The 12,642-nt window shown below is 38.7% G+C and overlaps 1 protein-coding gene across 1 annotated transcript in view; it reads left to right on the forward strand.

Annotated features, from left to right (window-relative positions):
* The window catches only part of SLC38A11 (solute carrier family 38 member 11), a 52,926-nt gene extending 49,212 nt beyond the window's left edge, over positions 1 to 3,714 (forward strand). Inside the window, exon 12 of the mRNA XM_032637820.1 lies at positions 3,332 to 3,714. Coding sequence (XP_032493711.1) covers positions 3,332 to 3,625 — 294 coding nt within the window. The 3' untranslated portion in view covers positions 3,626 to 3,714. The remainder of the gene's footprint in view (positions 1 to 3,331) is intronic.
* The last annotated feature ends 8,928 nt before the right edge of the window (positions 3,715 to 12,642 follow it).

The following is a 12,642-nucleotide window of genomic DNA, read 5'->3' on the forward strand; positions in this document are numbered from 1 at the left end:
TAAATGTAGCTTCCATTCTTGGTAATAAGGATCCAGCATCTTGGCACTGATGTTGCTCTTAAGAGAGAAGAGGCATCTGCAGTAATTGGGTCCTATGGGTTTCTACGTGCAGCAGAGCAAAGAGAAGAGATGAAGCAGCTGGTGCTTGTGGTCGGAGTAACCAGCCCAGCAAGCACTGTGTGCAGCTTACAGTGGAAGAAGGACAGCAAACCAGTTACCCAGCAAGAGCCCACATACAGAGTGAGGGAGCCATAGTCCAAGCTGTCAAATACCTGTGAGCTAGAGTTTCTTTTTAGGGTATAGGAACACATTTCACGAGTCCAAATTGATTACAAAGTAGAAATTTTCAATATGTATAAGCATTCTTTTATTTAGTTTTCAGCTTCCTTGCATAAATGAGAGGTTTCTATTCAGGTAGGAGAATTCAGATACTTTTCCAATCTGTATTGCCCGTAAAGATCTTCAACACTTTCTGTTATTTCCCTCTTGCAAACTACAAAATGCGCTGGCATCTGTGGTGTTATTATCAAAGGATAGTGCTTTCCCCCCACCCTTTATAATTAAGGCTATATTTTCTTGTCTCTTTGATAAATTGTTATGGTATTTATGTCCTGTCAAGAAATTTCAAAAATTATCCCAAAGCCAGTGGTGTAACCTCAGGCAAGGCTATATTAGATAGATCAAATTAGCTGGACTCATTTATAGGGAATAGAGCAGATGGAACTGTTCTATCATTTTACTGATGATCTTAGGTCCTAACAACAATCTCTAGCAAGACGGAGCTCTCAAATATTAGGAAAGTAACCGCTATCAAGACAAGATACTCAACTGGACTTCTTCCAGTACAAACATCAGCTATACAGTTTTCCCACTAATTCCCACTACTTTCTCAACCCTTAAAAATTATGGCATAAACAGAACACCCATTACTTTGCACTGCCCAGCAAGTTAGGTTTGGAAGAGTCCCAAATGCTGACTGATGACAGCTTCTTAGCAGCAGCTGGTGGCAGTTTTCATCCTGATAGCACTTTCACACTCCACAGTTCCAGATGAAGTAGCTTCACATGTTTGTTCCTATGAAGAGAAGAGACTCTGTCTCTCTCTCTCTCCACACACACACACACACACACACACACACACACACACGCATACATATATAATTGTTTTCAAAAATTATTTCATAGAAATCAAAGGATAATTATTATAAGCACAGATTGAGTTCTACAGTATTTTTTATAAATTGAAAAACATTGTCAGTTTCAAGTGACATGATGGAGCCTAAGGAATCCATAATTCATTTAACTCTGGCCATATGAAAACTAATCCTTTATATGCTGTGTACCTTTGTAGGTAGTCATTTGTATTCATGTGCTATGAATAGCAAAATTATATTGTCCATATATTTTAAATTAGAATATGGTACCTCTTAGAATTTTCTCATTCTTATATCTCTGACTGTAGAAATATTTTCCATGAAGTGTGGTCCCTTCTATTCTTCCCCAGATTTTTAGATGCTTCCTGGCTAGTCTGACTTCATAATTTGTCCCCCTCAATTGATATTTCTCCAGACTTTTGCTGTTTTTATAAAAATAAAAAAGTTACATTTTTGAAATCATAGTCATATATTTCTTGTATGAGAGTAGTAATTAGTGTAAAATACAGTAAACTTAGTAAATGGTGACACTGAGAAAAATCTTTCTTTTAAAACTATTTTTAAGGTCTAATCTGTTCCTTTACATCATCCAATTTCAAAATCAGTTTTCTATGATTTTTCCCTAGGGACAATCTACCAAAATAATGTGTCAAAAGCTTTCAAACCATAGTGATAGGCATATAGTGTTTCATTATACTATCCTTTCTACTTTTCTGTATATTTACAAATTTCCATAACTTTTTCAGGTATGGAAAATATATTTTTTATGGAAAGCTTCTTTTGTATTCTAAACCATATCATATTGGTTATTGTGTGTTTTAAAATTTTTCTGTTTTATGGTTTAAGAAAATATCATTTGTCATTTGTCACATCATATAAATATATTTTGTTAATAGTATGTGTTATGTTTTGTTTAATGTATAATTAATTTTTAACATAATTAGAAAAAATATTACCTAAAGTGCATTAAATTTTAACATTACTTTATTCACAGAGTTACTAGTGCAGATTTGGCCTCCTCAAGGGGAAAGTCTCTTTCCTTTGAAGTCAGTAACTCTTGGTCTTTTTATAATAGGCAACACCACTTCCCATAATTTTCAGTCTAACATTCCTCCTCAGGTTGGACTTATCCATAAGCCAATGTGGGGGAAGGGTGAATGAGTCATAGTTATTTCGTTCTGCTGTCAATTTTCTAGGGTAATTAATGTGTTTAGTTTTACTTGAAAGAGGATTTAGAAATGCTACTTCATGCTAAGTACCCTTAGGGGTACAGTTTTCCTTTCTCATACAGACAGGCACCTACTTTCATACAAAGTCAAGGAAAGAGGAGAGGAGAGATAAGACGTTATGCCCTATATATACCTCCCAATAGTCCCCTTTCGTACACAGCTGACAAACAGACATCTCAGCTTTGAATGGCATAATAGATAACCAGCAATTTGAAATGAAGAGTATAAGGAAATATGATGTGACTGAAAATATGGGAACTTTTAAGTGTTTGCCAGGAGTCAGTCTTTTTTTTTTTTTTTTTTTTTTTTTTAAAATTTCATCCTATAGTTTAGGATTTGGGTTTTTTTTTTAACTTTATTTATTTATTTTTGGCTGCATTGGGTCTTCATTGATGTGCGCGGGCTTTCTCTAGTTGCTGAGAGCGGGGGCTACTCTTCGTTACAGTGCGCGGGCTTCTCATTGCCGTGGCTTCTCTTGTTGCGGAGCACGGGCTCTAGGCGTGTGGGCTTCGGTAGTTGTGGCTCTCGGGCTCATTAGTTGTGGCTCACGGGCTTAGTCGCTCCGCGGCATGTGGGATCTTCCCGGACCAGGGCTCGAACCCCCGTCCCCTGCATTGGCAGGCAGATTCTTAGCCACTACGCCACCAGGGAAGTCCCAGGAGTCAGTCTTATCATCTGCTTTATTTTATATTGTTTTCTGATATTATTTAAGCCTGATATACTATTATATTATTTTGCTTTTCTCATTTGTAAATATACCATCAGTAAGGGAAAAACCTATTCCTAAGTCTTTCTTGGAATTATTTTTCTTTCCTCTGTTTGATTTAACTGAACATATCAAACTTTTAACATGCATGATGACAAATACATTTTGTAAATGTTTTTTAAAAACTCTCCAAGGAACGCTCCATTCAGTAACATTATCTTATTTCTTGTTTTGAATACGCAGGGTGTGATCTGTGCAGCTCCCCTAATTTTTATCATCCCATCAGCATGTTATCTGAAACTGTCTGAAGAACCGAGGACACACTCAGATAAGATTATGTCCTGTGTCATGCTTCCCACTGGTGCTGTGGTGATGGCTGTTGGATTTGTCATGGCCATCACCAATCCTCAAGACTGCACGCACGGGCAGGAAATGTTCTACTGCTTTCCTAACAATTTCTCCCTCACGAACGTCTCAGTTTCTCATTTTCAAGTGACAACACAACTTTCAATTTTAAACGTCAGCATCTTTCAGTGAGTTGCGTACTTTAAAAAATAGGTATTTTTCATAGACTTACATTCACACGTTTTAGTCTCTATGTTATAAAAGTATTACTTTGGCATTTATCAAGACTTGGTTTTTCTTTACTCTTTAGTCCAGTATAAAAGATAAAAAGGAGGGAATTCCCTGGCGGCCCAGTGGTCAGGACTCCACGCTTTCACTGCCGAGGACCCTAGTTGGGGAACTAAGATCCCGCAAACCACACGGTGTGGAAAAAAAAAGATAAAAAGGAAAAGAAAGTTGAATGTATTTTATCTTAAACTGGGACAAAATAATGTTTTGTTCTAATGACGGGGCTGCGCTAATCTTAAATGCAGGAGGAGCAGTGAAGCCTGTGGCATCTGCTACCAACCTCCCAAAGCAGTATTCTCTAATTTAGTATGTGAGCCAATATATTGTGCTGTAAAATGAGTAGATGATTGTGGGTTGCAATTTTGTGTATGTGTCCTTTATGAGAAAAATACGTTTTTTGTCTTAAAAGAAGGACTCAAAGGGAAGGAAAACTCAAGACTATTAAAGAGACTAGATATCCCAAGAGCAAAGTGAAGCTGTCCGTTATGATTTCAGCAGCATCCCTTTTTTAGAGGAAAGTGAATCCCTGGAGAAATGAATAAAGTCCTTCACATGTTACAAAGCGTGACTAACAGACTAGGTATACAGAGCAAGGTGTGTGAGGGAGCAAAATTACCTCGCAGTTTTGATCCTGTGGGAATATGATGGTGGTGCCATTAAATGAATTATAAAATGGGAAACCACAAGTTGTTCTGAGGCACAAGCTTAAAGACATCAGTTCTGCATCAGCTTTGGACCCGTTGAATGTGAAGTGCTGGCAGGAATAAGCAACTGGAAGCTGAACTTTCAGACTAGAGCCTTGAGAGAAGAAAATCAGGGCACAAAAGAGGCAGTCTCACTACTCTGGGGGGTCCTCAGAGAGATTCTCGGGCACTCTCGTTGACTAGATTCTCCAGAAGCAGACAGTAAGATGGAGTTTGGCATTCGGGGTATTTATTAGGGATTATAACTAGTGGGACAGAGGGGGAAAGCAGGATCAGGTGGGCAAATGGAACTGCAGTGCAGGCTGGCAAAGCCTCAGCCAAGTCCATAAGGAGTCTGGAGCATACGTGACCCATCAGAGTTGTCTCAGTTCAAATGAAATAGCCAAGTTTTAGTACTGCTACTTCCATCAGTCCTTGAATGTGGGCAGCTCTTTGCAGCTGAGCAAACCCTAAAGGGACTGAGAGCTAGAGGTGATCTGCTGGTGGCTGGGACACTAATGCTTCCTTGTGCAGGGTCTGGGAGGCACAGCTGTGTTTGCCACAGCTGGCCTCAGTTTTTAATGAGAATTTTTTTATATCTCTTAAGGAGGATTTCATGTTTTCATATCTATGACAATCTTTTAAAAGTAACAAGAAAATTTGGGCCCATCTGGATGGCTACCTTAAATCAAGTAGATTTAATTTCTCACCTTTTCATCTGTATTTCAATCAAGTTGACAATCCATAGTACTGTTTTAATTGTTGTCAAATAGTGAGAAAATATCACAAACAGAGAATACACACCTGACGTATCTGTAAAAATCACAGGCCAAAAAAAAAATATTCCCACAGGAAGTGTAAAAGGGATAGTTTCACAGCAGTTTGAATACAGACGTGGTGAAAGCTGAGTTGTCATGTGACTAATAATAAGAAAGGCCTCTTGAAAGCAAAGGAAGCTGCCCCTTAGCCGGCAGGGCCGTGCTCAGGCTTTGCGTGGTAGCATTCGCTTCAACAAAACATCATCCGGGTCACTAAATTAATTTAAATTCTATTGGCTGTATAGCTTTTCTGTATTTCATTTGTAGAGTTGTTTTTTTTATAGTTGGTTAAGAATCATAAGGTGATTTGTGTCCATTTTTAGATCAATACATGTTTTGGTAAAATGCTTATAAAAATACTTTCATTCCATACTGAGGGAATGTAAGAAATTTTTGCAGCAGTCCTTCTCTACATTACTCAGGACCGAGAAACACTGACCTACATAGTTGTTAGATAAAGTCATGAGAGAGGAGATTTCCAAGGGTGTACAAAGAAAAGTACGTCAAGGATAACGTAATTTAGTACTTAACCTTCTATTATCTTGTACTCTTGCTATTGCTTCAGATACATTAACCTTGATTCAAGTAGGTGAAAAGCTCCGGGTAAGAACTGAGTGCTGCATTAATGCCTAATATATATTTGTTCTGGTTTTGTGTGTGTGTTTTCCAAATCAACTGCAGAACAAGACTACCTTGGGCGCAGTTATTAGCTGCAAGGATTACCACTTTCAAATTATGATAGAATAAATGTTACAAACACATCTATTTCACAGGAATACTTACGTTAATTTTGCCGGTGTGCATAACTTTGAGAACCACCCCCATCGATTTAATGAGATTTCCACTGAAACTCATTCCTTCCCTGCTACTTCTTGCCCTTAACAAAACAACTTGAATATTTAATCCAGTTTTTGAAGTTGTCACTACATTTGACCTTATAAAGTTCTTCTTAATTTTAAAGAGGAGGGGAGGGAATAGTATATTTATACTATTATATTATAATAATTATATATATTAATATATATTATATAATAATAATATATATCTAATAATATATTATTATACTAATGCAAGCATCTAGCAATACATTTCCTTTAAGGATATAGATTGGATGGCATCTGTATAACTTACAAATCGGGTCGTTATGCATGTCACTTATAATTGGTTCTTTAACCGCAACCCAAATATCAGAACAGGTAGACTGCTTTGCCTCAGGTAGACTGACAGGTAGACTGACCAGCCCCAATGGTGTCAAGCAATAATTGTTGACTCTTGTCTTTCCTAAAAGAACTCTGAAATCCAGGTTATTGAAGTGGGAAAATCCCAACTAGTCCTTTGCTGGAGTCATACTGCACACATCTACTTAATTAGATGAGCGATAAAAAGATAAATGTATTGGATAGCAGCAGGCCTCCTTCTGGTTAATCTGTGGCAGTCTTCTCAGGGAAGTGGTACTAGTCCATTTTTTAGTATAGCTGGCCGCTGACAGGACCAGGCGTTGTCAGGTATTCTCAAGCATGGACCAACCAATGACCATGAGGTAAGGTACCCATAAATGCTTAACTGACTTTGATGGAGGTAATAATTAGCTACACCAATCAGATAACCTCCTTGAAGAATTTGTAATTATTCTAAAAAGAGTATAAAGGACTTGCCCAGATCACAGAGTAGACACGCAGAGTGGACAAGAGGCACCATGACCTAGAGAACACATAGACTGGAAGACAAAGAAAACGGTACAGTCATTCTCTAGAGCAGTGGTTCACAAAGTTCAACACGTGTCAGAATCATTGGTGGGCTTGTCAAAATGCAGATTGCTGGGGCCCACGTGCGGAGTTTCTGGTTCGGTGCTCTGGGGTGAAGCCTGAGAATTTGCATTTGTTCAAAGTTCCCAGGTGATGCGGTTGCTGTTGATTCAAAGGTCACATTTGAATAAGGATGGAGGTTGGACATAATAGAGATGCCAGATGGGGCCATGTGTTTAGAGGCTGGGCAGGGCGTAGAATGCCAGGTTGGAGGTCAGGAAGAAACTGAGAGTGGAGACAGAAGGGAGAGCTCTTGTCAGAGAGTAACTGTACTTATCCTTCATCTCTTTGAAAAATCCTTTGGTGAAGCTTACAGAGAGGAGAGGAGAGACCAAGACAGCGAGATTAGGGAAGAGTAATGACAAGGGAGGGGAGGAGAGTTAACAAAGACGAAAACAGAGATTATGGTCTAAAGTCAACACAGCTGCAGTGGTTAAGCTACAAACCTGGTTTGGAACCTACAGGCATTCAGGGAAGATTGCATGAGCTTCATAGCTCTTATGAGAAGGAAGAAAATATACCAGTTCCTCAAAAGTACAGCAAGTTTTCCTAGGACTAAACTCAATAAAATGTCTTACTTGGAAAAAAAATCTTATTTGGAACATGAGTAAAATTGGGTTATACTCATAATAACATCATGCTGGTACAGAATTCATGTGGCTATCTTTATAGGACATTTCAATAGTCATTTTCTAATATTTGCTCATGGAAAATGAAGATTATGAATAAATTTAGCTTTGGAATTTTTATTATATTGTTCACTTATAGCAATATGCTAAATGTCTCATTTAAAAAAAAAAAAGGCACATACAGATTTAATCTGTCCTTCACTCCTAACACCTCCCTGATTCTGGTCCTTACCAACTCACACCCAGACTAATGCCACAGCCTCTTACCTGAGCATTCTGCCTTCAGGCTCTCCTCCCTTCAAGATGATTTGTGTATCACTCCAAGAATCATCTTATTAAACTGATGCTTTGATAACACCAAATGCTTGCTCAGAAGCTTTTCATGAATCTCTTGTGCTTATAGGATAAAGTACAAACTCCGTGGCCTGTATTCAAACTTTTTATAGAATGGCCTCAACATATCTCGCCTCATCTCCCATGACTGCAGGAAGGAACCCTTTTTTCTGACATAACTAAAGCATTGTTTTACACTAAAATTGCTTTCTGCCCCTTTTGCCATTGCCCTTGAATTCTTGCCACCCTCTCATCTGAAGTATCCAAACCTTCCTTTCCCACCCTCATCAAATTCTATCAGTCCTCCAATCTTCTCCCTGTGCCATCCCTGACAACTCTAGCTGCAGGTTAATTTTCCTCCTTTGGAATTCTGTAATTCTTATGTTATATGAAGAAACCATGTCCTGCCAACCAGCTTCTTTTTACTCTTAATAGTCCATGGCATGGTACCTTGAATGTACTAAACACTTAAGAATTTGAAGTGAGATTGGTAGTATAGAAGGGAAAATGGCTGATTGTACCTATAGCCATACATATTCTTTTAATAGGATTTTTCCATCTATAATAATTGTCATTCAGTAAAGTAGCAAGTTAATGTGATACAGTCATTCATCCAACAAGGTGGTTTAGGTAATTGAGTTTCTCGTTTTGCTTTGTTAAGCATCGACCCTTCAGAGAATTTATTTAGAATATTCTTTTTTTTTACATATAAGCACATACGTTTATTATTAATTTTAATAATATTAAAGACGCATAATTTACAAATAATAATAGAGTATTCAGTACTGTATCATAAGTTCTTTATAGCCAATTGGATATTACAGGGTGCTTTGGTTGATTGACGCTGAACTCTCATATCTGTAAGCAACCTATGATTGTAGGTCAGCCATGATTTGACAAATGGAGTTCCATTCCAATTCACTCATTTCCCAATAAATGTATTGTCACTAAATCTGAAATGTGATCTACTATTACTCTATTTTTATCCTCATATAAACTATACTCATTAAATTGAAATTTCTTTCAATTTTAGCACTACATTATTTCAGAACCTCATCACCTGTCAGTGAAGTGAGTGACTATTGTGTTGAATTGCATAATAGTTTTCAAATAATGGAAGAATATTTCCTTAATGTTCTGTGCTATTCATAACGTGATGGCCACAGACACACCACACTTTTAGTTTAATCTGCATTTTTTACATTTTTCTCAATTATTTTCTTAAGTTTAGACTATTTGGAATATTCTTAAAAGGTCCCTTCAAGTGCATCCCAATCAGCACATAGTTTTTCACTTGTTTTGACTGCTAAATAAAAATTTACTTGTCTCTTTTTTTTTTAAATGCGGTTCGCAGACCTCTCACCGCTGTGGCCTCTCCCGTGCGTTGCGGAGCACAGGGTCTGGACGCGCAGGCTCAGCGGCCATAGCTGACGAGCCCAGCCGCTCGGCGGCATGTGGGATCCTCCCGCACCAGGGTACGAACCCGTGTCCCCAGCATCGGCAGGCAGACTCTCAACCACTGCACCACCAGGGAAGCCCTCATCTCTTTTGTAATTACAAGTTCTTTGAGACCTAAGGCCATGTCGTATTTAGTTTTATTTTTTGCCAGTGTATGCTCATATATCTTAGTAATTTGAGATGCTTGGATAAACATTTAATGACTTGAATTTACCTAATTCCGATGTATCTCACTAAAATTTATAATTTACCAGGAAAACTTACCTTAATTCCTTCATTTAATATTATTCCTAAAGAAATAGTCAAAACCTTAAAACAAAATGTGTTTATGGTTCAGATAAAATTATCACCTTGTTTAATCTCATCTGACAGCTCAGTAATTTGATAGAGCACAAAAAAGAAGAAGTGGTTTAGGAACATGCAGGCAACAATTTAAGAAAAACACCCCAGACAATAAATGAGTTTGCAGTTTAAAATTTGAAAGACTGAAAACTTTTATTTCCAAGGCACAGTGTATTATCTTTTAATTTTGTGTTGCCGGAGGACAACAAGGGCAGTTCCAGAAAAATAAATCCAGTCCAGGCTTCTTACAGTCACGCCTCTCTCAGAACAGCATTGTTCTTTAAATCTTTAGGTTCTGGGAGAAAAAAATAGTAAAGCATCTTCTAAGACAGAGGAAAAATTATTGTAACCCAGAATGGCAGTCTTTAGGTGACTTCTGACTTTTCCTACACCACTTTGCATTCTTATAAAGTCCTAAAAAGAATTTTCTAAGTTATACCATTTTTTTGTTTTTATTTTTGTTTTTTACATCTTTATTGGAGTATAATTGCTTTACAATGGTGTGTTAGTTTCTGCTTTATAACAAAGTGAATCAGTTATACATATACATATGTTCCCATATTTCTTCCCTCTTGCGTCTCCCTCCCTCCCACCTTCCCTATCCCACCCCTCCAGGCGGTCACAAATCTAGAAACAATAAATGCTGGAGAGGGTGTGGAGAAAAGGGAACCCTCTTGCACTGCTGGTGGGAATGTGAATTTGTACAGCCACTATGGAGAACAGTATAGAGGTTCCTTAAAAAACTACAAATAGAACTACCATATGACCCAGCAATCCCACTAAGTTATACATTTTAACTGTTGTTTCTCCATGTGCAAGACATAGACAAACTGGAAGTTGAGTGATACGACCTTGGGTTTTATGTGCTTTATGTTTCAGAGCATTTCAAAATGAATTTAGATTTGTTTAAAAAGCTGTAAGAATAGACAGGGAAGGAAATCAACATTAAATATTTAGAAAAATAGGGCTTAGAAAAACTTTGGGTTTTGTAGAAGTGGCTAGTTGATTGCACAAACACAGCGGGAGATGCTCCCTATTCTAGAAGACAATCTGAGCCTTCAAAATAGACATTTTAAACAAGAGATTAAGAAATTTTAAAATATTAGCTTGAGGTAGAAATTTGTCTCAGAAACAAATGATTTTAAATGTGTAACCTAAATGCCAGCTGAGGACTCCTCGCCCCCAAGTGAATTGGTTAAACTTGATCTTAAACCGCATTCCACACTCAGGAGCCTACTCCATAATTCTGGTAAATTAGCCTGGTTTACATTCTCACGCTTCTCTATGCCACCATAAAGCAGGGTTCTTTTGCGCTGTACCTGAAAAACTCCACGATACTCCAGATGCAAAACACACAGTCCCTGCATCATTTTCCATAAAAATCTATTCACATCATGCATTGTGTATTTTTTGTGTTGTTGTTGTACCTTTTGAAGATTTAGAGTGCTTAGGAGGAAGGGTCACACCCTGGGGCATGGCCTTCGACTAATCTTTAGGCTTCACCTCCTAAACATCTCTACTCTTCATTTTTCATCTCCTTCAGATTAACAAGCAAATATTTCCCTGTGACTTTCTCAGCGAGGTCCCAGAACCTCCAGGCCTCTAGAAGACCCCTATTCCACTTTACCCCATACCTTGTCATTGTATTTTTTTGACGCAAATGCCATTCTCTTCCTAAGAAGAATTCAGGTGGAAGCTGTCAGCACATCCATATTTTTCCATTTCCTGACATATAGATACTCTGTCATTTATATTCGGAATTGTACTTCTAGACTTCACTCTCGTTAAAAAGAGAAACAAGGGACTTCCCTGACGGTCTAGTAGTTAAGACTCAGCGCTCCCAATGCAGGGGACACGGGTTCTGTCCCTGTTCAGGGAACTAAGATCCCACATGCTGCATGGCGTGGCTAAAAAAAAGAGAAACAAGAAGACTTCTGCTTGCATAAAGTTAAAACTCAGTTCATGGCGTTAAATAGGAGCGGTTCCATCCAAATGGGTAACACAAGGTTGACCAGCTCCCGCTGTGGTTTCCCAACACAGTGAACCCTCATGGCTTAAAGCTGTGCTCCCACAAGCTCCTCTTGTGTATCTCCAGCCATTGTAGTTTCTCACCTCAGCATCTGTACTATTCTCCAAACAACCGCTGTGTGTCTGCCTACTTCCTTTGCACGCCAGATAAAACTGGCCTTTCAGAATTAGATTACTGCAGGCCCAGCTGTAGTAGGTGGATAATCATCTGCTTTATAAGTGAGGAGAATATGAAAAGTCCCTCTACTCATTTTCTCAAATATCTTGTGTAAATGATGCCATGGTATCTGACATATTGTTGATTGCTCTGCATTATTTAAAATAGAGACATCGCTTAACACGGGGGCATTAATTAGCGGATCCAGATTGACAATTAGAAAGTGTAACTCTAAGAGGATGAGAATGCTGCCTCCCCACTTCTGTCCGTCTCCCTAAATTCTAGTAGCACTTAAGATTTTGCCCAAATGCCTCCTCCTCTGGAAGTTCCCCCCAGCCATTTTCAGCAGACCATAACTTTTCTTTTCTTTTTTTTTTAAATAAAGAATGTGGGGAATTCCCTGGCAGTCCAGTGTTAAGACTCAGCGGTTTCACTGCTGTGGGCCTGGGTTCGATCCCTTTTCGGGGAACTAAGATCCCACAAGCTGCATGGCACGGCCAAAAAAATAAATACAGGGCTTCCCTGGTGGCGCAGTGGTTGAGAGTCCGCCTGCCGATGCAGGGGACACGGGTTCATGCCCTGGTCCGGGAAGATCCCACATGCCGCGGAGCGGCTAGGCCCGTGAGCCATGGCCGCTGAGCCTGCGCGTCCGGAGCCTGTGCTCCGCA

Source organism: Phocoena sinus, chromosome 7 (genome assembly GCF_008692025.1).
Source record: "Phocoena sinus isolate mPhoSin1 chromosome 7, mPhoSin1.pri, whole genome shotgun sequence".
Lineage (NCBI taxonomy): Eukaryota > Metazoa > Chordata > Mammalia > Artiodactyla > Phocoenidae > Phocoena > Phocoena sinus.